The sequence below is a fragment of the Toxotes jaculatrix genome, chromosome 6 (assembly GCF_017976425.1).
Source record: "Toxotes jaculatrix isolate fToxJac2 chromosome 6, fToxJac2.pri, whole genome shotgun sequence".
NCBI classification, from domain to species: domain Eukaryota; kingdom Metazoa; phylum Chordata; class Actinopteri; family Toxotidae; genus Toxotes; species Toxotes jaculatrix.
This window is the reverse complement of record NC_054399.1, coordinates 23,412,534-23,440,269: the sequence shown is the minus strand read 5'-3', so window position 1 is coordinate 23,440,269 and position 27,736 is coordinate 23,412,534. Positions and strand designations below refer to the sequence as shown.

The window sequence follows — 27,736 nt, the reverse complement described above, 5'->3', positions numbered from 1 at the left end:
ACAACCACCACTGGCCCAACTACAACAACTTTTAATAGATCAACAAATGGAGCCCAATCAACAACAACTTCTGCCCCATCAACAACTGCCAGCTCTTCAATAGCAAGCACCACTCAAACTACAACTGTTGCAGAAACCATGACAGCTGAATTGAAAACAACTGATGTCTTGACAACAACCACCATTGGCCCAACTTCAACAACCACTGTTAAAACTAAAGCTACTGCTTCATCAACAACCACCACTGCTTCCCCAACAACCACCACTGGCCCAACTTCAACAACCATGGTTCCAACTACAGCTACTGCTTCATCAACAACCACCACTGCTGCCCTAGAAACCACCACTGGCCCAACTTCAACAACCACCACTGGCCCAACTACAACTACTTTTATCCCATCAACAACTGGAGCCCTATCAACAACTGCCAGCCCTTCAACAACAAGCACCACTCAAACTACAACTGCTGCAGCAACCACGACTGCTGTATTGAAAACAACTGATGACTTGACAACAACCACCATTGGCCCAACTTCAACAACCAGTGTTCAAACTACAACTACTGCTTCATCAACAACCACCACTGCTCCCCCAACAACCACCACTGGCCCAACTTCAACAACCATTGTTCCAACTACAGCTACTGCTTCATCAACAACCACCACTGCTGCCCCAACAACCACCATTGGGCCAACTTCAACAGGCAGTGTTCCGACTACAAGTACTGCTTCATCAACAACCACCACTGCTGCCCCAACAACCACCACTGGCCCAACTTCAACAACCACTGTTCCAACTACAGGTACTGCTTCATCAACAACCACCACTGCTGCCCCAACAACCACCACTGACCAGAGTTCCACAACCAGAATTCCAACTACAACTACTGCTTCATCAACAACCACCACTGCTGCCCCAACAACCACCACTGGCCCAACTTCAACAACCAGTGTTCCAACTACAACTACTGCTTCATTAACAACCACCACTACTGCCCCAACAACCACCATTGGCCTAACTTCAACAACCACTGCTCAAACTTCAGCTACTGCAACCACCACTCCAACCACAACCACAACTACTGCTGGCCCAACGTCAACAATTTCCACTCCTTCAATACTAACCACTGCTCAAATTAAAGCTGCTGATGCAACCACGACTGCTGTACCAACAACCAACAGCCCAAGTACAACAACTGCTGCTCAAACTACAATTACAAGTATTCCTACAACAACTGCTCCCCCAACAACCACCACTGGCCCAACTACAACAACTTTTAATAGATCAACAAATGGAGCCCAATCAACAACAACTTCTGCCCCATCAACAACTGCCAGCTCTTCAACAGCAAGCACCACTCAAACTACAACTGCTGCAGCAACCACGACTGCTGTATTGAAAACAACTGATGACTTGACAACAACCACCATTGGCCCAACTTCAACAACCAGTGTTCAAACTACAACTACTGCTTCATCAACAACCACCACTGCTCCCCCAACAACCACCACTGGCCCAACTTCAACAACCATTGTTCCAACTACAGCTACTGCTTCATTAACAACCACCACTACTGCCCCAACAACCACCATTGGCCTAACTTCAACAACCACTGCTCAAACTTCAGCTACTGCAACCACCACTCCAACCACAACCACAACTACTGCTGGCCCAACTTCAACAATTTCCACTCCTTCAACACTAACCACTGCTCAAACTTCAGCTGCTGATGCAACCACGACTGCTGTACCAACAACCAGCAACCCGAGTACAACAACTCCTGTTCAAACTACAACACCAAGTATCCCTACAACAACTGCTACCCCAACAACCACCACTGGCCCAACTACAACAACTTTTATCCCATCAACAACTGGAGCCCAATCAACAACAACTTCTGCTCCATCAACTGCCAGCTCTTCAACCGCGAGCACCACTCAAACTACAACTGCTGCAGCAACCACGACTGCTGTATTGAAAACAACTGATGACTTGACAACAACCACCATTGGCCCAACTTCAACAACCAGTGTTCAAACTACAACTACTGCTTCATCAACAACCACCACTGCTCCCCCAACAACTACCACTGGCCCAACTTCAACAACCATTGTTCCAACTACAGCTACTGCTTCATCAACAACCACCACTGCTGCCCCAACAACCACCATTGGGCCAACTACAACAGGCAGTGTTCCGACTACAAGTACTGCTTCATCAACAACCACCACTGCTGCCCCAACAACCACCACTGGCCCAACTTCAACAACCACTGTTCCAACTACAGCTACTGCTTCATCAACAACCACCACTGCTGCCCCAACAACCACCACTGACCAGAGTTCCACAACCAGAATTCCAACTACAACTACTGCTTCATCAACAATCACCACTGCTGCCCCAGGAACCACCATTGGCCCAACTTCAACAAGCAGTGTTCCAACTACAACTACTGCTTCATCAACAACCACCACTGCTGCCCCAACAACCACCACTGGCACAACTTCAACAACCACTGTTAAAACTAAAGCTACTGCTTCATCAACAACCACCACTGCTTCCCCAACAACCACCACTGGCCCAACTTCAACAACCATGGTTCCAACTACAGCTACTGCTTCATCAACAACCACCACTGCTGCCCTAGAAACCACCACTGGCCCAACTTCAACAACCACCACTGGCCCAACTACAACTACTTTTATCCCATCAACAACTGGAGCCCTATCAACAACTGCCAGCCCTTCAACAACAAGCACCACTCAAACTACAACTGCTGCAGCAACCACGACTGCTGTATTGAAAACAACTGATGACTTGACAACAACCACCATTGGCCCAACTTCAACAACCAGTGTTCAAACTACAACTACTGCTTCATCAACAACCACCACTGCTCCCCCAACAACCACCACTGGCCCAACTTCAACAACCATTGTTCCAACTACAGCTACTGCTTCATCAACAACCACCACTGCTGCCCCAACAACCACCATTGGGCCAACTTCAACAGGCAGTGTTCCGACTACAAGTACTGCTTCATCAACAACCACCACTGCTGCCCCAACAACCACCACTGGCCCAACTTCAACAACCACTGTTCCAACTACAGCTACTGCTTCATCAACAACCACCACTGCTGCCCCAACAACCACCACTGACCAGAGTTCCACAACCAGAATTCCAACTACAACTACTGCTTCATCAACAACCACCACTGCTGCCCCAACAACCACCACTGGCCCAACTTCAACAACCAGTGTTCCAACTACAACTACTGCTTCATTAACAACCACCACTACTGCCCCAACAACCACCATTGGCCTAACTTCAACAACCACTGCTCAAACTTCAGCTACTGCAACCACCACTCCAACCACAACCACAACTACTGCTGGCCCAACGTCAACAATTTCCACTCCTTCAATACTAACCACTGCTCAAATTAAAGCTGCTGATGCAACCACGACTGCTGTACCAACAACCAACAGCCCAAGTACAACAACTGCTGCTCAAACTACAATTACAAGTATTCCTACAACAACTGCTCCCCCAACAACCACCACTGGCCCAACTACAACAACTTTTAATAGATCAACAAATGGAGCCCAATCAACAACAACTTCTGCCCCATCAACAACTGCCAGCTCTTCAACAGCAAGCACCACTCAAACTACAACTGTTGCAGAAACCATGACAGCTGAATTGAAAACAACTGATGTCTTGACAACAACCACCATTGGCCCAACTTCAACAACCAGTATTCCAACTGAAACTACTGCTTCATCAACAACCACCACTACTGCCCCAACAACCACCACTGGCCCAACTTCAACAACCACTGTTCCAACTACAGCTACTGCTTCATCAACAACCACCACTGCTGCCCCAACAACCACCACTGACCAGAGTTCCACAACCAGAGTTCCAACTACAACTACTGCTTCATCAACAACCACCACTGCTTCCCCAACAACCACCACTGGCCCAACTTCAACAACCATGGTTCCAACTACAGCTACTGCTTCATCAACAATCACCACTGCTGCCCCAGAAACCACCATTGGCCCAACTTCAACAACCACCACTCCAACCACAATTACTGCTCCAGCAACAACCACCACTGCTGCCCCAACAACCATAATTGGGCCAACTTCAATAAGCAGTGTTCCAACTACAACTACTGCTTCATCAACAACCACCACTGCTGCCCCAACAACCACCACTGGCACAACTTCAACAACCACTGTTCCAACTACAGCTACTGCTTCATCAACAACCACCACTGCTGCCCTAGAAACCACCACTGGCCCAACTTCAACAACCACCACTGGCCCAACTACAACTAATTTTATCCCATCAACAACTGGAGCCCTATCAACAACTGCCAGCCCTTCAACAACAAGCACCACTCAAACTACAACTGCTGCAGCAACCACAACTGCTGTATTGAAAACAACTGCTGACTTGACAACATCCACCACTGGCCCAACTTCAAGCTCCAGTGTTCAAACTACAACTACTGCTTCATCAACAACCACCACTGCTGCCCCAAAAACCACCACTGGCCCAACATCAACAACCAGTGTTCCAACTACAACTACAGCTTCATCAACAACCACCACTGCTGGCTCAACAACCACCATTGGGCCAACTTCAACAAGCAGTGTTCCAACTACAACTACTGCTTCATCAACAACCACCACTGCTGCCCCAACAACCACCACTGGCCCAACTACAACAACTTTTATCCCATCAACAACTGGAGCCCAATCAACAACAACTTCTGCTCCATCAACTGCCAGCTCTTCAACCGCGAGCACCACTCAAACTACAACTGCTGCAGCAACCACGACTGCTGTATTGAAAACAACTGATGACTTGACAACAACCACCATTGGCCCAACTTCAACAACCAGTGTTCAAACTACAACTACTGCTTCATCAACAACCACCACTGCTCCCCCAACAACCACCACTGGCCCAACTTCAACAACCATTGTTCCAACTACAGCTACTGCTTCATTAACAACCACCACTGCTGCCCCAACAACCACCATTGGCCTAACTTCAACAACCACTGCTCAAACTTCAGCTACTGCAACCACCACTCCAACCACAACCACAACTACTGCTGGCCCAACTTCAACAATTTCCACTCCTTCAACACTAACCACTGCTCAAACTTCAGCTGCTGATGCAACCACGACTGCTGTACCAACAACCAGCAACCCGAGTACAACAACTCCTGTTCAAACTACAACACCAAGTATCCCTACAACAACTGCTACCCCAACAACCACCACTGGCCCAACTACAACAACTTTTATCCCATCAACAACTGGAGCCCAATCAACAACAACTTCTGCTCCATCAACTGCCAGCTCTTCAACCGCGAGCACCACTCAAACTACAACTGCTGCAGCAACCACGACTGCTGTATTGAAAACAACTGATGACTTGACAACAACCACCATTGGCCCAACTTCAACAACCAGTGTTCAAACTACAACTACTGCTTCATCAACAACCACCACTGCTCCCCCAACAACCACCACTGGCCCAACTTCAACAACCATTGTTCCAACTACAGCTACTGCTTCATTAACAACCACCACTGCTGCCCCAACAACCACCATTGGCCTAACTTCAACAACCACTGCTCAAACTTCAGCTACTGCAACCACCACTCCAACCACAACCACAACTACTGCTGGCCCAACTTCAACAATTTCCACTCCTTCAACACTAACCACTGCTCAAACTTCAGCTGCTGATGCAACCACGACTGCTGTACCAACAACCAGCAACCCGAGTACAACAACTCCTGTTCAAACTACAACACCAAGTATCCCTACAACAACTGCTACCCCAACAACCACCACTGGCCCAACTACAACAACTTTTATCCCATCAACAACTGGAGCCCAATCAACAACAACTTCTGCTCCATCAACTGCCAGCTCTTCAACCGCGAGCACCACTCAAACTACAACTGCTGCAGCAACCACGACTGCTGTATTGAAAACAACTGATGACTTGACAACAACCACCATTGGCCCAACTTCAACAACCAGTGTTCAAACTACAACTACTGCTTCATCAACAACCACCACTGCTCCCCCAACAACCACCACTGGCCCAACTTCAACAACCATTGTTCCAACTACAGCTACTGCTTCATTAACAACCACCACTGCTGCCCCAACAACCACCATTGGCCTAACTTCAACAACCACTGCTCAAACTTCAGCTACTGCAACCACCACTCCAACCACAACCACAACTACTGCTGGCCCAACTTCAACAATTTCCACTCCTTCAACACTAACCACTGCTCAAACTTCAGCTGCTGATGCAACCACGACTGCTGTACCAACAACCAGCAACCCGAGTACAACAACTCCTGTTCAAACTACAACACCAAGTATCCCTACAACAACTGCTACCCCAACAACCACCACTGGCCCAACTACAACAACTTTTATCCCATCAACAACTGGAGCCCAATCAACAACAACTTCTGCTCCATCAACTGCCAGCTCTTCAACCGCGAGCACCACTCAAACTACAACTGCTGCAGCAACCACGACTGCTGTATTGAAAACAACTGATGACTTGACAACAACCACCATTGGCCCAACTTCAACAACCAGTGTTCAAACTACAACTACTGCTTCATCAACAACCACCACTGCTCCCCCAACAACCACCACTGGCCCAACTTCAACAACCATTGTTCCAACTACAGCTAATGCTTCATCAACAATCACCACTGCTGCCCCAACAACCACCATTGGGCCAACTTCAACAGGCAGTGTTCCGACTACAAGTACTGCTTCATCAACAACCACCACTGCTGCCCCAACAACCACCACTGGCCCAACTTCAACAACCACTGTTCCAACTACAGGTACTGCTTCATCAACAACCACCACTGCTGCCCCAACAACCACCACTGACCAGAGTTCCACAACCAGAATTCCAACTACAACTACTGTTTCATCAACAACCACCACTGCTGCCCCAACAACCACCACTGGCCCAACTTCAACAACCAGTGTTCCAACTACAACTACTGCTTCATTAACAACCACCACTACTGCCCCAACAACCACCATTGGCCTAACTTCAACAACCACTGCTCAAACTTCAGCTACTGCAACCACCACTCCAACCACAACCACAACTACTGCTGGCCCAACGTCAACAATTTCCACTCCTTCAATACTAACCACTGCTCAAATTAAAGCTGCTGATGCAACCACGAATGCTGTACCAACAACCAGCAGCCCAAGTACAACAACTACTGCTCAAACTACAATTACAAGTATTCCTACAACAACTGCTCCCCCAACAACCACCACTGGCCCAACTACAACAACTTTTAATCCATCAACAAATGGAGCCCAATCAACAACAACTTCTGCCCCATCAACAACTGCCAGCTCTTCAACAGCAAGCACCACTCAAACTACAACTGTTGCAGAAACCATGACAGCTGAATTGAAAACAACTGATGTCTTGACAACAACCACCATTGGCCCAACTTCAACAACCAGTGTTCCAACTGAAACTACTGCTTCATCAACAACCACCACTGCTGCCCCAACAACCACCACTGGCCCAACTTCAACAACCATGGTTCCAACTACAGCTACTGCTTCATCAACAATCACCACTGCTGCCCCAGAAACCACCATTGGCCCAACTTCAACAACCACTACTCCAACCACAATTACTGCTCCAGCAACAACCACCACTGCTGCCCCAACAACCACCATTGGGCCAACTTCAACAAGCAGTGTTCCAACTACAACTACTGCTTCATCAACAACCACCACTGCTGCCCCAACAACCACCACTGGCACAACTTCAACAACCACTGTTAAAACTAATGCTACTGCTTCATCAACAACCACCACTGTTTCCCCAACAACCACCACTGGCCCAACTTCAACAACCATGGTTCCAACTACAGCTACTGCTTCATCAACAACCACCACTGCTGCCCTAGAAACCACCACTGGCCCAACTTCAACAACCATGGTTCCAACTACAGCTACTGCTTCATCAAAAACCACCACTGCTGCCCTAGAAACCACCACTGGCCCAACTTCAACAACCAGTGTTCCAACTACAATTACTGCTCCAGCAACAACCACCACTGCTGCCCCAACAACCACCATTGGGCCAACTTCAACAAGCAGTGTTCCAACTACAACTACTGCTTCATCAACAACCACCACTGCTGCCCCAACAACCACCACTGGCACAACTTCAACAACCACTGTTAAAACTAATGCTACTGCTTCATCAACAACCACCACTGTTTCCCCAACAACCACCACTGGCCCAACTTCAACAACCATGGTTCCAACTACAGCTACTGCTTCATCAACAACCACCACTGCTGCCCTAGAAACCACCACTGGCCCAACTTCAACAACCAGTGTTCCAACTACAACTACTGCTTCATCAACAACCACCACTGCTGCCCCAACAACCACCACTGGCACAACTTCAACAACCACTGTTAAAACTAATGCTACTGCTTCATCAACAACCACCACTGTTTCCCCAACAACCACCACTGGCCCAACTTCAACAACCATGGTTCCAACTACAGCTACTGCTTCATCAACAACCACCACTGCTGCCCTAGAAACCACCACTGGCCCAACTTCAACAACCAGTGTTCCAACTACAACTACTGCTTCATCAACAACCACCACTGCTGCCCCAACAACCACCACTGGCACAACTTCAACAACCACTGTTCCAACTACAGCTACTGCTTCATCAACAACCACCACTGCTGCCCCAACAACCACCACTGGCCCAACTTCAACAACCACTGTTCCAACTACAACTACTGCTTCATCAACAACCACCACTGCTGCCCCAACAACCACCACTGGCACAACTTCAACAACCACTGTTCCAACTACAGCTACTGCTTCATCAACAACCACCACTGCTGCCCCAACAACCACCACTGACCAGAGTTCCACAACCAGAGTTCCAACTACAACTACTGCTTCATCAACAACCACCACTGCTTCCCCAACAACCACCACTGGCCCAACTTCAACAACCATGGTTCCAACTACAGCTACTGCTTCATCAACAACCACCACTGCTGCCCTAGAAACCACCACTGGCCCAACTTCAACAACCACCACTGGCCCAACTACAACTAATTTTATCCCATCAACAACTGGAGCCCTATCAACAACTGCCAGCCCTTCAACAACAAGCACCACTCAAACTACAACTGCTGCAGCAACCACAACTGCTGTATTGAAAACAACTGCTGACTTGACAACATCCACCACTGGCCCAACTTCAAGCTCCAGTGTTCAAACTACAACTACTGCTTCATCAACAACCACCACTGCTGCCCCAAAAACCACCACTGGCCCAACATCAACAACCAGTGTTCCAACTACAACTACAGCTTCATCAACAACCACCACTGCTGGCTCAACAACCACCATTGGGCCAACTTCAACAAGCAGTGTTCCAACTACAACTACTGCTTCATCAACAACCACCACTGCTGCCCCAACAACCACCACTGGCCCAACTACAACAACTTTTATCCCATCAACAACTGGAGCCCAATCAACAACAACTTCTGCTCCATCAACTGCCAGCTCTTCAACCGCGAGCACCACTCAAACTACAACTGCTGCAGCAACCACGACTGCTGTATTGAAAACAACTGATGACTTGACAACAACCACCATTGGCCCAACTTCAACAACCAGTGTTCAAACTACAACTACTGCTTCATCAACAACCACCACTGCTCCCCCAACAACCACCACTGGCCCAACTTCAACAACCATTGTTCCAACTACAGCTACTGCTTCATTAACAACCACCACTGCTGCCCCAACAACCACCATTGGCCTAACTTCAACAACCACTGCTCAAACTTCAGCTACTGCAACCACCACTCCAACCACAACCACAACTACTGCTGGCCCAACTTCAACAATTTCCACTCCTTCAACACTAACCACTGCTCAAACTTCAGCTGCTGATGCAACCACGACTGCTGTACCAACAACCAGCAACCCGAGTACAACAACTCCTGTTCAAACTACAACACCAAGTATCCCTACAACAACTGCTACCCCAACAACCACCACTGGCCCAACTACAACAACTTTTATCCCATCAACAACTGGAGCCCAATCAACAACAACTTCTGCTCCATCAACTGCCAGCTCTTCAACCGCGAGCACCACTCAAACTACAACTGCTGCAGCAACCACGACTGCTGTATTGAAAACAACTGATGACTTGACAACAACCACCATTGGCCCAACTTCAACAACCAGTGTTCAAACTACAACTACTGCTTCATCAACAACCACCACTGCTCCCCCAACAACCACCACTGGCCCAACTTCAACAACCATTGTTCCAACTACAGCTAATGCTTCATCAACAACCACCACTGCTGCCCCAACAACCACCATTGGGCCAACTTCAACAGGCAGTGTTCCGACTACAAGTACTGCTTCATCAACAACCACCACTGCTGCCCCAACAACCACCACTGGCCCAACTTCAACAACCACTGTTCCAACTACAGCTAATGCTTCATCAACAACCACCACTGCTGCCCCAACAACCACCATTGGGCCAACTTCAACAGGCAGTGTTCCGACTACAAGTACTGCTTCATCAACAACCACCACTGCTGCCCCAACAACCACCACTGACCAGAGTTCCACAACCAGAATTCCAACTACAACTACTGTTTCATCAACAACCACCACTGCTGCCCCAACAACCACCACTGGCCCAACTTCAACAACCAGTGTTCCAACTACAACTACTGCTTCATTAACAACCACCACTACTGCCCCAACAACCACCATTGGCCTAACTTCAACAACCACTGCTCAAACTTCAGCTACTGCAACCACCACTCCAACCACAACCACAACTACTGCTGGCCCAACGTCAACAATTTCCACTCCTTCAATACTAACCACTGCTCAAATTAAAGCTGCTGATGCAACCACGAATGCTGTACCAACAACCAGCAGCCCAAGTACAACAACTACTGCTCAAACTACAATTACAAGTATTCCTACAACAACTGCTCCCCCAACAACCACCACTGGCCCAACTACAACAACTTTTAATCCATCAACAAATGGAGCCCAATCAACAACAACTTCTGCCCCATCAACAACTGCCAGCTCTTCAACAGCAAGCACCACTCAAACTACAACTGTTGCAGAAACCATGACAGCTGAATTGAAAACAACTGATGTCTTGACAACAACCACCATTGGCCCAACTTCAACAACCAGTGTTCCAACTGAAACTACTGCTTCATCAACAACCACCACTGCTGCCCCAACAACCACCACTGGCCCAACTTCAACAACCATGGTTCCAACTACAGCTACTGCTTCATCAACAATCACCACTGCTGCCCCAGAAACCACCATTGGCCCAACTTCAACAACCACTACTCCAACCACAATTACTGCTCCAGCAACAACCACCACTGCTGCCCCAACAACCACCATTGGGCCAACTTCAACAAGCAGTGTTCCAACTACAACTACTGCTTCATCAACAACCACCACTGCTGCCCCAACAACCACCACTGGCACAACTTCAACAACCACTGTTAAAACTAATGCTACTGCTTCATCAACAACCACCACTGTTTCCCCAACAACCACCACTGGCCCAACTTCAACAACCATGGTTCCAACTACAGCTACTGCTTCATCAACAACCACCACTGCTGCCCTAGAAACCACCACTGGCCCAACTTCAACAACCAGTGTTCCAACTACAGCTACTGCTTCATCAACAACCACCACTGCTGCCCCAACAACCACCACTGGCACAACTTCAACAACCACTGTTCCAACTACAGCTACTGCTTCATCAACAACCACCACTGCTGCCCCAACAACCACCACTGGCCCAACTTCAACAACCAGTGTTCCAACTACAACTACTGCTTCATCAACAACCACCACTGCTGCCCCAACAACCACCACTGGCACAACTTCAACAACCACTGTTCCAACTACAGCTACTGCTTCATCAACAACCACCACTGCTGCCCCAACAACCACCACTGACCAGAGTTCCACAACCAGAGTTCCAACTACAACTACTGCTTCATCAACAACCACCACTGCTTCCCCAACAACCACCACTGGCCCAACTTCAACAACCATGGTTCCAACTACAGCTACTGCTTCATCAACAACCACCACTGCTGCCCTAGAAACCACCACTGGCCCAACTTCAACAACCACCACTGGCCCAACTACAACTAATTTTATCCCATCAACAACTGGAGCCCTATCAACAACTGCCAGCCCTTCAACAACAAGCACCACTCAAACTACAACTGCTGCAGCAACCACAACTGCTGTATTGAAAACAACTGCTGACTTGACAACATCCACCACTGGCCCAACTTCAAGCTCCAGTGTTCAAACTACAACTACTGCTTCATCAACAACCACCACTGCTGCCCCAAAAACCACCACTGGCCCAACATCAACAACCAGTGTTCCAACTACAACTACAGCTTCATCAACAACCACCACTGCTGGCTCAACAACCACCATTGGGCCAACTTCAACAAGCAGTGTTCCAACTACAACTACTGCTTCATCAACAACCACCACTGCTGCCCCAACAACCACCACTGGCCCAACTACAACAACTTTTATCCCATCAACAACTGGAGCCCAATCAACAACAACTTCTGCTCCATCAACTGCCAGCTCTTCAACCGCGAGCACCACTCAAACTACAACTGCTGCAGCAACCACGACTGCTGTATTGAAAACAACTGATGACTTGACAACAACCACCATTGGCCCAACTTCAACAACCAGTGTTCAAACTACAACTACTGCTTCATCAACAACCACCACTGCTCCCCCAACAACCACCACTGGCCCAACTTCAACAACCATTGTTCCAACTACAGCTACTGCTTCATTAACAACCACCACTACTGCCCCAACAACCACCATTGGCCTAACTTCAACAACCACTGCTCAAACTTCAGCTACTGCAACCACCACTCCAACCACAACCACAACTACTGCTGGCCCAACGTCAACAATTTCCACTCCTTCAACACTAACCACTGCTCAAACTTCAGCTGCTGATGCAACCACGACTGCTGTACCAACAACCAGCAACCCGAGTACAACAACTCCTGTTAAAACTACAACACCAAGTATCCCTACAACAACTGCTACCCCAACAACCACCACTGGCCCAACTACAACAACTTTTATCCCATCAACAACTGGAGCCCAATCAACAACAACTTCTGCTCCATCAACTGCCAGCTCTTCAACCGCGAGCACCACTCAAACTACAACTGCTGCAGCAACCACGACTGCTGTATTGAAAACAACTGCTGACTTGACAACAACCACCATTGGCCCAACTTCAACAACCAGTGTTCAAACTACAACTACTGCTTCATCAACAACCACCACTGCTCCCCCAACAACCACCACTGGCCCAACTTCAACAACCATTGTTCCAACTACAGCTACTGCTTCATCAACAACCACCACTGCTGACCCAACAACCACCATTGGGCCAACTTCAACAGGCAGTGTTCCGACTACAAGTACTGCTTCATCAACAACCACCACTGCTGCCCCAACAACCACCACTGGCCCAACTTCAACAACCACTGTTCCAACTACAGCTACTGCTTCATCAACAACCACCACTGCTGCCCCAACAACCACCACTGACCAGAGTTCCACAACCAGAATTCCAACTACAACTACTGCTTCATCAACAACCACCACTGCTGCCCCAACAACCACCACTGGCCCAACTTCAACAACCAGTGTTCCAACTACAACTACTGCTTCATTAACAACCACCACTACCACAACCACTGCTCAAACTTCAGCTACTGCAACCACCACTCAAACCACAACCACAACTTCAAAAACCATGGTTCCAACTACAGCTACTGCTTCATCAACAACCACCACTGCTGCCCTAGAAACCACCACTGGCCCAACTTCAACAACCACCACTGGCCCAACTACAACGACTTTTAATCCATCAACAAATGGAGCCCAATCAACAACAACTTCTGCCCCATCAACAACTGCCAGCTCTTCAACAGCAAGCACCACTCAAACTACAACTGTTGCAGAAACCATGACAGCTGAATTGAAAACAACTGATGTCTTGACAACAACCACCATTGGCCCAACTTCAACAACCAGTGTTCCAACTGAAACTACAGCTTCATCAATAACCACCACTGCTGCCCCAACAACCACCACTGGCCCAACTTCAACAACCACTGTTCCAACTACAGCTACTGCTTCAGCAACAACCACCACTGCTGCTCCGACAACCACCATTGGGCCAACTTCAACAAGCAGTGTTCCAACTACAGCTACTGCTTCATCAACAACCACCACTGCTGCCCCAACAACCACCACTGACCCAAGTTCCACAACCAGAGTTCCAACTACAACTACTGCTTCATCAACAACCACCACTGCTGCCCCAACAACCACCACTGGCCCAACTTCAACAACCACTGTTCCAACTACAGCTACTGCTTCATCAACAACCACCACTGCTGCCCCAACAACCACCACTGACCAGAGTTCCACAACCAGAATTCCAACTACAACTACTGCTTCATCAACAACCACCACTGCTGCCCCAACAACCACCACTGGCCCAACTTCAACAACCAGTGTTCCAACTACAACTACTGCTTCATTAACAACCACCACTACCACAACCACTGCTCAAACTTCAGCTACTGCAACCACCACTCAAACCACAACCACAACTTCAAAAACCATGGTTCCAACTACAGCTACTGCTTCATCAACAACCACCACTGCTGCCCTAGAAACCACCACTGGCCCAACTTCAACAACCACCACTGGCCCAACTACAACGACTTTTAATCCATCAACAAATGGAGCCCAATCAACAACAACTTCTGCCCCATCAACAACTGCCAGCTCTTCAACAGCAAGCACCACTCAAACTACAACTGTTGCAGAAACCATGACAGCTGAATTGAAAACAACTGATGTCTTGACAACAACCACCATTGGCCCAACTTCAACAACCAGTGTTCCAACTGAAACTACAGCTTCATCAATAACCACCACTGCTGCCCCAACAACCACCACTGGCCCAACTTCAACAACCACTGTTCCAACTACAGCTACTGCTTCAGCAACAACCACCACTGCTGCTCCGACAACCACCATTGGGCCAACTTCAACAAGCAGTGTTCCAACTACAGCTACTGCTTCATCAACAACCACCACTGCTGCCCCAACAACCACCACTGACCCAAGTTCCACAACCAGAGTTCCAACTACAACTATTGCTTCATCAACAACCACCACTGCTGCCCCAACAACAACCACTGGCCCAACTTCAACAACCACTGTTCAATCTACAGCTACTGCTTCATCAACAACCACCACTGCTGCCCCAAAAACCACCACTGTCCTAACTTCAACAACCACCACTCCAACCACAACTACTGCTTCAGCAACCACCGCCACTGCTGCCCCAACAACCACCACTGGCCCAACGTCAACAATTTCCACTCCTTCAACACTAACCACTGCTCAAACTTCAGCTGCTGATGCAACCACGACTGCTGTACCAGCAACCAGCAACCCGAGTACAACAACTCCTGTCCAAATTACAAGACCAAGTATCCCTACAACAACTGCTACCCCAACAACCACCACTGGCGCAACTACAACAACTTTTATCCCATCAACAACTGGAGCCCAATCAACAACAACTTCTGCTCCATCAACAACTGCCAGCTCTTCAACCGCGAGCACCACTCAAACTACAACTGCTGCAGCAACCACGACTGCTGTATTGAAAACAACTGATGACTTGACAACAACCACCATTGGCCCAACTTCAACAACCAGTGTTCAAACTACAACTACTGCTTCATCAACAACCACCACTGCTCCCCCAACAACCACCACTGGCCCAACTTCAACAACCATTGTTCCAACCACAACTACTGCTTCATCAACAACCACCACTGCTGCCCCAACGACCAACACTGGCCTAACTTCAACAACCACTGCTCAAACTTCAGCTACTGCTTCATCAACAACCACCACTGCTGCCCCAACAACCACCACTGGCCCAACTACAACAACTTTTATCCCATCAACAACTGGAGCCCAATCAACAACAACTTCTGCTCCATCAACTGCCAGCTCTTCAACCGCGAGCACCACTCAAACTACAACTGCTGCAGCAACCACGACTGCTGTATTGAAAACAACTGATGACTTGACAACAACCACCATTGGCCCAACTTCAACAACCAGTGTTCAAACTACAACTACTGCTTCATCAACAACCACCACTGCTCCCCCAACAACCACCACTGGCCCAACTTCAACAACCATTGTTCCAACTACACCTACTGCTTCATCAACAACCACCACTGCTGCCCCAACAACCACCATTGGGCCAACTTCAACAGGCAGTGTTCCGACTACAAGTACTGCTTCATCAACAACCACCACTGCTGCCCCAACAACCACCACTGGCCCAACTTCAACAACCACTGTTCCAACTACAGCTACTGCTTCATCAACAACCACCACTGCTGCCCCAACAACCACCACTGACCAGAGTTCCACAACCAGAATTCCAACTACAACTACTGCTTCATCAACAATCACCACTGCTGCCCCAGGAACCACCATTGGCCCAACTTCAACAAGCAGTGTTCCAACTACAACTACTGCTTCATCAACAACCACCACTGCTGCCCCAACAACCACCACTGGCACAACTTCAACAACCACTGTTAAAACTAAAGCTACTGCTTCATCAACAACCACCACTGCTTCCCCAACAACCACCACTGGCCCAACTTCAACAACCATGGTTCCAACTACAGCTACTGCTTCATCAACAACCACCACTGCTGCCCTAGAAACCACCACTGGCCCAACTTCAACAACCACCACTGGCCCAACTACAACTACTTTTATCCCATCAACAACTGGAGCCCTATCAACAACTGCCAGCCCTTCAACAACAAGCACCACTCAAACTACAACTGCTGCAGCAACCACGACTGCTGTATTGAAAACAACTGATGACTTGACAACAACCACCATTGGCCCAACTTCAACAACCAGTGTTCAAACTACAACTACTGCTTCATCAACAACCACCACTGCTCCCCCAACAACCACCACTGGCCCAACTTCAACAACCATTGTTCCAACTACAGCTACTGCTTCATCAACAACCACCACTGCTGCCCCAACAACCACCATTGGGCCAACTTCAACAGGCAGTGTTCCGACTACAAGTACTGCTTCATCAACAACCACCACTGCTGCCCCAACAACCACCACTGGCCCAACTTCAACAACCACTGTTCCAACTACAGCTACTGCTTCATCAACAACCACCACTGCTGCCCCAACAACCACCACTGACCAGAGTTCCACAACCAGAATTCCAACTACAACTACTGCTTCATCAACAACCACCACTGCTGCCCCAACAACCACCACTGGCCCAACTTCAACAACCAGTGTTCCAACTACAACTACTGCTTCATTAACAACCACCACTACTGCCCCAACAACCACCATTGGCCTAACTTCAACAACCACTGCTCAAACTTCAGCTACTGCAACCACCACTCCAACCACAACCACAACTACTGCTGGCCCAACGTCAACAATTTCCACTCCTTCAATACTAACCACTGCTCAAATTAAAGCTGCTGATGCAACCACGACTGCTGTACCAACAACCAACAGCCCAAGTACAACAACTGCTGCTCAAACTACAATTACAAGTATTCCTACAACAACTGCTCCCCCAACAACCACCACTGGCCCAACTACAACAACTTTTAATAGATCAACAAATGGAGCCCAATCAACAACAACTTCTGCCCCATCAACAACTGCCAGCTCTTCAACAGCAAGCACCACTCAAACTACAACTGTTGCAGAAACCATGACAGCTGAATTGAAAACAACTGATGTCTTGACAACAACCACCATTGGCCCAACTTCAACAACCAGTATTCCAACTGAAACTACTGCTTCATCAACAACCACCACTGCTGCCCCAACAACCACCACTGGCCCAACTTCAACAACCACTGTTCCAACTACAGCTACTGCTTCATCAACAACCACCACTGCTGCCCCAACAACCACCACTGACCAGAGTTCCACAACCAGAGTTCCAACTACAACTACTGCTTCATCAACAACCACCACTGCTTCCCCAACAACCACCACTGGCCCAACTTCAACAACCATGGTTCCAACTACAGCTACTGCTTCATCAACAATCACCACTGCTGCCCCAGAAACCACCATTGGCCCAACTTCAACAACCACCACTCCAACCACAATTACTGCTCCAGCAACAACCACCACTGCTGCCCCAACAACCATAATTGGGCCAACTTCAATAAGCAGTGTTCCAACTACAACTACTGCTTCATCAACAACCACCACTGCTGCCCCAACAACCACCACTGGCACAACTTCAACAACCACTGTTCCAACTACAGCTACTGCTTCATCAACAACCACCACTGCTGCCCCAACAACCACCACTGACCAGAGTTCCACAACCAGAGTTCCAACTACAACTACTGCTTCATCAACAACCACCACTGCTTCCCCAACAACCACCACTGGCCCAACTTCAACAACCATGGTTCCAACTACAGCTACTGCTTCATCAACAACCACCACTGCTGCCCTAGAAACCACCACTGGCCCAACATCAACAACCAGTGTTCCAACTACAACTACAGCTTCATCAACAACCACCACTGCTGGCTCAACAACCACCATTGGGCCAACTTCAACAAGCAGTGTTCCAACTACAACTACTGCTTCATCAACAACCACCACTGCTGCCCCAACAACCACCACTGGCCCAACTACAACAACTTTTATCCCATCAACAACTGGAGCCCAATCAACAACAACTTCTGCTCCATCAACTGCCAGCTCTTCAACCGCGAGCACCACTCAAACTACAACTGCTGCAGCAACCACGACTGCTGTATTGAAAACAACTGATGACTTGACAACAACCACCATTGGCCCAACTTCAACAACCAGTGTTCAAACTACAACTACTGCTTCATCAACAACCACCACTGCTCCCCCAACAACCACCACTGGCCCAACTTCAACAACCATTGTTCCAACTACAGCTACTGCTTCATTAACAACCACCACTGCTGCCCCAACAACCACCATTGGCCTAACTTCAACAACCACTGCTCAAACTTCAGCTACTGCAACCACCACTCCAACCACAACCACAACTACTGCTGGCCCAACTTCAACAATTTCCACTCCTTCAACACTAACCACTGCTCAAACTTCAGCTGCTGATGCAACCACGACTGCTGTACCAACAACCAGCAACCCGAGTACAACAACTCCTGTTCAAACTACAACACCAAGTATCCCTACAACAACTGCTACCCCAACAACCACCACTGGCCCAACTACAACAACTTTTATCCCATCAACAACTGGAGCCCAATCAACAACAACTTCTGCTCCATCAACTGCCAGCTCTTCAACCGCGAGCACCACTCAAACTACAACTGCTGCAGCAACCACGACTGCTGTATTGAAAACAACTGATGACTTGACAACAACCACCATTGGCCCAACTTCAACAACCAGTGTTCAAACTACAACTACTGCTTCATCAACAACCACCACTGCTCCCCCAACAACCACCACTGGCCCAACTTCAACAACCATTGTTCCAACTACAGCTAATGCTTCATCAACAACCACCACTGCTGCCCCAACAACCACCATTGGGCCAACTTCAACAGGCAGTGTTCCGACTACAAGTACTGCTTCATCAACAACCACCACTGCTGCCCCAACAACCACCACTGGCCCAACTTCAACAACCACTGTTCCAACTACAGGTACTGCTTCATCAACAACCACCACTGCTGCCCCAACAACCACCACTGACCAGAGTTCCACAACCAGAATTCCAACTACAACTACTGTTTCATCAACAACCACCACTGCTGCCCCAACAACCACCACTGGCCCAACTTCAACAACCAGTGTTCCAACTACAACTACTGCTTCATTAACAACCACCACTACTGCCCCAACAACCACCATTGGCCTAACTTCAACAACCACTGCTCAAACTTCAGCTACTGCAACCACCACTCCAACCACAACCACAACTACTGCTGGCCCAACGTCAACAATTTCCACTCCTTCAATACTAACCACTGCTCAAATTAAAGCTGCTGATGCAACCACGAATGCTGTACCAACAACCAGCAGCCCAAGTACAACAACTACTGCTCAAACTACAATTACAAGTATTCCTACAACAACTGCTCCCCCAACAACCACCACTGGCCCAACTACAACAACTTTTAATCCATCAACAAATGGAGCCCAATCAACAACAACTTCTGCCCCATCAACAACTGCCAGCTCTTCAACAGCAAGCACCACTCAAACTACAACTGTTGCAGAAACCATGACAGCTGAATTGAAAACAACTGATGTCTTGACAACAACCACCATTGGCCCAACTTCAACAACCAGTGTTCCAACTGAAACTACTGCTTCATCAACAACCACCACTGCTGCCCCAACAACCACCACTGGCCCAACTTCAACAACCATGGTTCCAACTACAGCTACTGCTTCATCAACAATCACCACTGCTGCCCCAGAAACCACCATTGGCCCAACTTCAACAACCACTACTCCAACCACAATTACTGCTCCAGCAACAACCACCACTGCTGCCCCAACAACCACCATTGGGCCAACTTCAACAAGCAGTGTTCCAACTACAGCTACTGCTTCATCAACAACCACCACTGCTGCCCCAACAACCACCACTGGCCCAACTTCAACAACCAGTGTTCCAACTACAACTACTGCTTCATCAACAACCACCACTGCTGCCCCAACAACCACCACTGGCACAACTTCAACAACCACTGTTCCAACTACAGCTACTGCTTCATCAACAACCACCACTGCTGCCCCAACAACCACCACTGACCAGAGTTCCACAACCAGAGTTCCAACTACAACTACTGCTTCATCAACAACCACCACTGCTTCCCCAACAACCACCACTGGCCCAACTTCAACAACCATGGTTCCAACTACAGCTACTGCTTCATCAACAACCACCACTGCTGCCCTAGAAACCACCACTGGCCCAACTTCAACAACCACCACTGGCCCAACTACAACTAATTTTATCCCATCAACAACTGGAGCCCTATCAACAACTGCCAGCCCTTCAACAACAAGCACCACTCAAACTACAACTGCTGCAGCAACCACAACTGCTGTATTGAAAACAACTGCTGACTTGACAACATCCACCACTGGCCCAACTTCAAGCTCCAGTGTTCAAACTACAACTACTGCTTCATCAACAACCACCACTGCTGCCCCAAAAACCACCACTGGCCCAACATCAACAACCAGTGTTCCAACTACAACTACAGCTTCATCAACAACCACCACTGCTGGCTCAACAACCACCATTGGGCCAACTTCAACAAGCAGTGTTCCAACTACAACTACTGCTTCATCAACAACCACCACTGCTGCCCCAACAACCACCACTGGCCCAACTACAACAACTTTTATCCCATCAACAACTGGAGCCCAATCAACAACAACTTCTGCTCCATCAACTGCCAGCTCTTCAACCGCGAGCACCACTCAAACTACAACTGCTGCAGCAACCACGACTGCTGTATTGAAAACAACTGATGACTTGACAACAACCACCATTGGCCCAACTTCAACAACCAGTGTTCAAACTACAACTACTGCTTCATCAACAACCACCACTGCTCCCCCAACAACCACCACTGGCCCAACTTCAACAACCATTGTTCCAACTACAGCTACTGCTTCATTAACAACCACCACTACTGCCCCAACAACCACCATTGGCCTAACTTCAACAACCACTGCTCAAACTTCAGCTACTGCAACCACCACTCCAACCACAACCACAACTACTGCTGGCCCAACGTCAACAATTTCCACTCCTTCAACACTAACCACTGCTCAAACTTCAGCTGCTGATGCAACCACGACTGCTGTACCAACAACCAGCAACCCGAGTACAACAACTCCTGTTAAAACTACAACACCAACTATCCCTACAACAACTGCTACCCCAACAACCACCACTGGCCCAACTACAACAACTTTTATCCCATCAACAACTGGAGCCCAATCAACAACAACTTCTGCTCCATCAACTGCCAGCTCTTCAACCGCGAGCACCACTCAAACTACAACTGCTGCAGCAACCACGACTGCTGTATTGAAAACAACTGCTGACTTGACAACAACCACCATTGGCCCAACTTCAACAACCAGTGTTCAAACTACAACTACTGCTTCATCAACAACCACCACTGCTCCCCCAACAACCACCACTGGCCCAACTTCAACAACCATTGTTCCAACTACAGCTACTGCTTCATCAACAACCACCACTGCTGCCCCAACAACCACCATTGGGCCAACTTCAACAGGCAGTGTTCCGACTACAAGTACTGCTTCATCAACAACCACCACTGCTGCCCCAACAACCACCACTGGCCCAACTTCAACAACCACTGTTCCAACTACAGCTACTGCTTCATCAACAACCACCACTGCTGCCCCAACAACCACCACTGACCAGAGTTCCACAACCAGAATTCCAACTACAACTACTGCTTCATCAACAACCACCACTGCTGCCCCAACAACCACCACTGGCCCAACTTCAACAACCAGTGTTCCAACTACAACTACTGCTTCATTAACAACCACCACTACCACAACCACTGCTCAAACTTCAGCTACTGCAACCACCACTCAAACCACAACCACAACTTCAAAAACCATGGTTCCAACTACAGCTACTGCTTCATCAACAACCACCACTGCTGCCCTAGAAACCACCACTGGCCCAACTACAACGACTTTTAATCCATCAACAAATGGAGCCCAATCAACAACAACTTCTGCCCCATCAACAACTGCCAGCTCTTCAACAGCAAGCACCACTCAAACTACAACTGTTGCAGAAACCATGACAGCTGAATTGAAAACAACTGATGTCTTGACAACAACCACCATTGGCCCAACTTCAACAACCAGTGTTCCAACTGAAACTACAGCTTCATCAATAACCACCACTGCTGCCCCAACAACCACCACTGGCCCAACTTCAACCACCACTGTTCCAACTACAGCTACTGCTTCAGCAACAACCACCACTGCTGCTCCGACAACCACCATTGGGCCAACTTCAACAAGCAGTGTTCCAACTACAGCTACTGCTTCATCAACAACCACCACTGCTGCCCCAACAACCACCACTGACCCAAGTTCCACAACCAGAGTTCCAACTACAACTACTGCTTCATCAACAACCACCACTGCTGCCCCAACAACAACCACTGGCCCAACTTCAACAACCACTGTTCAATCTACAGCTACTGCTTCATCAACAACCACCACTGCTGCCCCAAAAACCACCACTGTCCTAACTTCAACAACCACCACTCCAACCACAACTACTGCTTCAGCAACCACCGCCACTGCTGCCCCAACAACCACCACTGGCCCAACGTCAACAATTTCCACTCCTTCAACACTAACCACTGCTCAAACTTCAGCTGCTGATGCAACCACGACTGCTGTACCAGCAACCAGCAACCCGAGTACAACAACTCCTGTCCAAATTACAAGACCAAGTATCCCTACAACAACTGCTACCCCAACAACCACCACTGGCGCAACTACAACAACTTTTATCCCATCAACAACTGGAGCCCAATCAACAACAACTTCTGCTCCATCAACAACTGCCAGCTCTTCAACCGCGAGCACCACTCAAACTACAACTGCTGCAGCAACCACGACTGCTGTATTGAAAACAACTGATGACTTGACAACAACCACCATTGGCCCAACTTCAACAACCAGTGTTCAAACTACAACTACTGCTTCATCAACAACCACCACTGCTCCCCCAACAACCACCACTGGCCCAACTTCAACAACCATTGTTCCAACCACAACTACTGCTTCATCAACAACCACCACTGCTGCCCCAACGACCAACACTGGCCTAACTTCAACAACCACTGCTCAAACTTCAGCTACTGCTTCATCAACAACCACCACTGCTGCCCCAACAACCACCACTGGCCCAACTACAACAACTTTTATCCCATCAACAACTGGAGCCCAATCAACAACAACTTCTGCTCCATCAACTGCCAGCTCTTCAACCGCGAGCACCACTCAAACTACAACTGCTGCAGCAACCACGACTGCTGTATTGAAAACAACTGATGACTTGACAACAACCACCATTGGCCCAACTTCAACAACCAGTGTTCAAACTACAACTACTGCTTCATCAACAACCACCACTGCTCCCCCAACAACCACCACTGGCCCAACTTCAACAACCATTGTTCCAACTACAGCTACTGCTTCATCAACAACCACCACTGCTGCCCCAACAACCACCATTGGGCCAACTTCAACAGGCAGTGTTCCGACTACAAGTACTGCTTCATCAACAACCACCACTGCTGCCCCAACAACCACCACTGGCCCAACTTCAACAACCACTGTTCCAACTACAGCTACTGCTTCATCAACAACCACCACTGCTGCCCCAACAACCACCACTGACCAGAGTTCCACAACCAGAGTTCCAACTACAACTACTGCTTCATCAACAACCACCACTGCTTCCCCAACAACCACCACTGGCCCAACTTCAACAACCATGGTTCCAACTACAGCTACTGCTTCATCAACAACCACCACTGCTGCCCTAGAAACCACCACTGGCCCAACATCAACAAGCAGTGTTCCAACTACAACTACAGCTTCATCAACAACCACCACTGCTGGCTCAACAACCACCATTGGGCCAACTTCAACAAGCAGTGTTCCAACTACAACTACTGCTTCATCAACAACCACCACTGCTGCCCCAACAACCACCACTGGCCCAACTACAACAACTTTTATCCCATCAACAACTGGAGCCCAATCAACAACAACTTCTGCTCCATCAACTGCCAGCTCTTCAACCGCGAGCACCACTCAAACTACAACTGCTGCAGCAACCACGACTGCTGTATTGAAAACAACTGATGACTTGACAACAACCACCATTGGCCCAACTTCAACAACCAGTGTTCAAACTACAACTACTGCTTCATCAACAACCACCACTGCTCCCCCAACAACCACCACTGGCCCAACTTCAACAACCATTGTTCCAACTACAGCTACTGCTTCATTAACAACCACCACTGCTGCCCCAACAACCACCATTGGCCTAACTTCAACAACCACTGCTCAAACTTCAGCTACTGCAACCACCACTCCAACCACAACCACAACTACTGCTGGCCCAACTTCAACAATTTCCACTCCTTCAACACTAACCACTGCTCAAACTTCAGCTGCTGATGCAACCACGACTGCTGTACCAACAACCAGCAACCCGAGTACAACAACTCCTGTTCAAACTACAACACCAAGTATCCCTACAACAACTGCTACCCCAACAACCACCACTGGCCCAACTACAACAACTTTTATCCCATCAACAACTGGAGCCCAATCAACAACAACTTCTGCTCCATCAACTGCCAGCTCTTCAACCGCGAGCACCACTCAAACTACAACTGCTGCAGCAACCACGACTGCTGTATTGAAAACAACTGATGACTTGACAACAACCACCATTGGCCCAACTTCAACAACCAGTGTTCAAACTACAACTACTGCTTCATCAACAACCACCACTGCTCCCCCAACAACCACCACTGGCCCAACTTCAACAACCATTGTTCCAACTACAGCTAATGCTTCATCAACAACCACCACTGCTGCCCCAACAACCACCATTGGGCCAACTTCAACAGGCAGTGTTCCGACTACAAGTACTGCTTCATCAACAACCACCACTGCTGCCCCAACAACCACCACTGGCCCAACTTCAACAACCACTGTTCCAACTACAGGTACTGCTTCATCAACAACCACCACTGCTGCCCCAACAACCACCACTGACCAGAGTTCCACAACCAGAATTCCAACTACAACTACTGTTTCATCAACAACCACCACTGCTGCCCCAACAACCACCACTGGCCCAACTTCAACAACCAGTGTTCCAACTACAACTACTGCTTCATTAACAACCACCACTACTGCCCCAACAACCACCATTGGCCTAACTTCAACAACCACTGCTCAAACTTCAGCTACTGCAACCACCACTCCAACCACAACCACAACTACTGCTGGCCCAACGTCAACAATTTCCACTCCTTCAATACTAACCACTGCTCAAATTAAAGCTGCTGATGCAACCACGACTGCTGTACCAACAACCAACAGCCCAAGTACAACAACTGCTGCTCAAACTACAATTACAAGTATTCCTACAACAACTGCTCCCCCAACAACCACCACTGGCCCAACTACAACAACTTTTAATAGATCAACAAATGGAGCCCAATCAACAACAACTTCTGCCCCATCAACAACTGCCAGCTCTTCAACAGCAAGCACCACTCAAACTACAACTGTTGCAGAAACCATGACAGCTGAATTGAAAACAACTGATGTCTTGACAACAACCACCATTGGCCCAACTTCAACAACCAGTATTCCAACTGAAACTACTGCTTCATCAACAACCACCACTGCTGCCCCAACAACCACCACTGGCCCAACTTCAACAACCACTGTTCCAACTACAGCTACTGCTTCATCAACAACCACCACTGCTGCCCCAACAACCACCACTGACCAGAGTTCCACAACCAGAGTTCCAACTACAACTACTGCTTCATCAACAACCACCACTGCTTCCCCAACAACCACCACTGGCCCAACTTCAACAACCATGGTTCCAACTACAGCTACTGCTTCATCAACAATCACCACTGCTGCCCCAGAAACCACCATTGGCCCAACTTCAACAACCACCACTCCAACCACAATTACTGCTCCAGCAACAACCACCACTGCTGCCCCAACAACCATAATTGGGCCAACTTCAATAAGCAGTGTTCCAACTACAACTACTGCTTCATCAACAACCACCACTGCTGCCCCAACAACCACCACTGGCACAACTTCAACAACCACTGTTCCAACTACAGCTACTGCTTCATCAACAACCACCACTGCTGCCCCAACAACCACCACTGACCAGAGTTCCACAACCAGAGTTCCAACTACAACTACTGCTTCATCAACAACCACCACTGCTTCCCCAACAACCACCACTGGCCCAACTTCAACAACCATGGTTCCAACTACAGCTACTGCTTCATCAACAACCACCACTGCTGCCCTAGAAACCACCACTGGCCCAACATCAACAACCAGTGTTCCAACTACAACTACAGCTTCATCAACAACCACCACTGCTGGCTCAACAACCACCATTGGAACAACCACCACTCCAACCACAACTACTGCTTCAGCAACCACCGCCACTGCTGCCCCAACAACCACCACTGGCCCAACGTCAACAATTTCCACTCCTTCAACACTAACCACTGCTCAAACTTCAGCTGCTG

General features: G+C 48.5%; 4 protein-coding genes across 4 annotated transcripts; all 4 read left to right on the top strand.

The window, feature by feature from the left end:
• Nucleotides 1-2,424: 2,424 nt before the first annotated feature.
• On the top strand, nt 2,425-5,388 carry LOC121183639 (mucin-5AC-like; the record flags this gene model as incomplete). Its single annotated transcript, XM_041040798.1, has 2 exons — nt 2,425-3,563; nt 3,726-5,388. Coding segments are annotated over 2 exons (2,802 nt in total), but the record flags the coding sequence as incomplete, so codon positions are not given.
• A 2,925-nt stretch (nt 5,389-8,313) lies between these two features.
• On the top strand, nt 8,314-13,371 carry LOC121182846 (mucin-5AC-like; the record flags this gene model as incomplete). The annotated part of the gene is made up of 3 exons (XM_041039473.1): nt 8,314-9,202; nt 10,073-10,104; nt 11,587-13,371. Coding segments are annotated over 3 exons (2,706 nt in total), but the record flags the coding sequence as incomplete, so codon positions are not given.
• Nucleotides 13,372-17,256: 3,885 nt separating this feature from the next.
• On the top strand, nt 17,257-19,608 carry LOC121183870 (mucin-5AC-like; the record flags this gene model as incomplete). Its single annotated transcript, XM_041041168.1, has 2 exons — nt 17,257-19,025; nt 19,086-19,608. Coding segments are annotated over 2 exons (2,292 nt in total), but the record flags the coding sequence as incomplete, so codon positions are not given.
• A 775-nt stretch (nt 19,609-20,383) lies between these two features.
• LOC121182845 (mucin-5AC-like) lies at nt 20,384-25,797 on the top strand (the record flags this gene model as incomplete). The annotated part of the gene is made up of 3 exons (XM_041039472.1): nt 20,384-20,388; nt 22,224-22,890; nt 24,481-25,797. Coding segments are annotated over exons 1-3 (1,989 nt in total), but the record flags the coding sequence as incomplete, so codon positions are not given.
• Between the last annotated feature and the right edge of the window lie 1,939 nt (nt 25,798-27,736).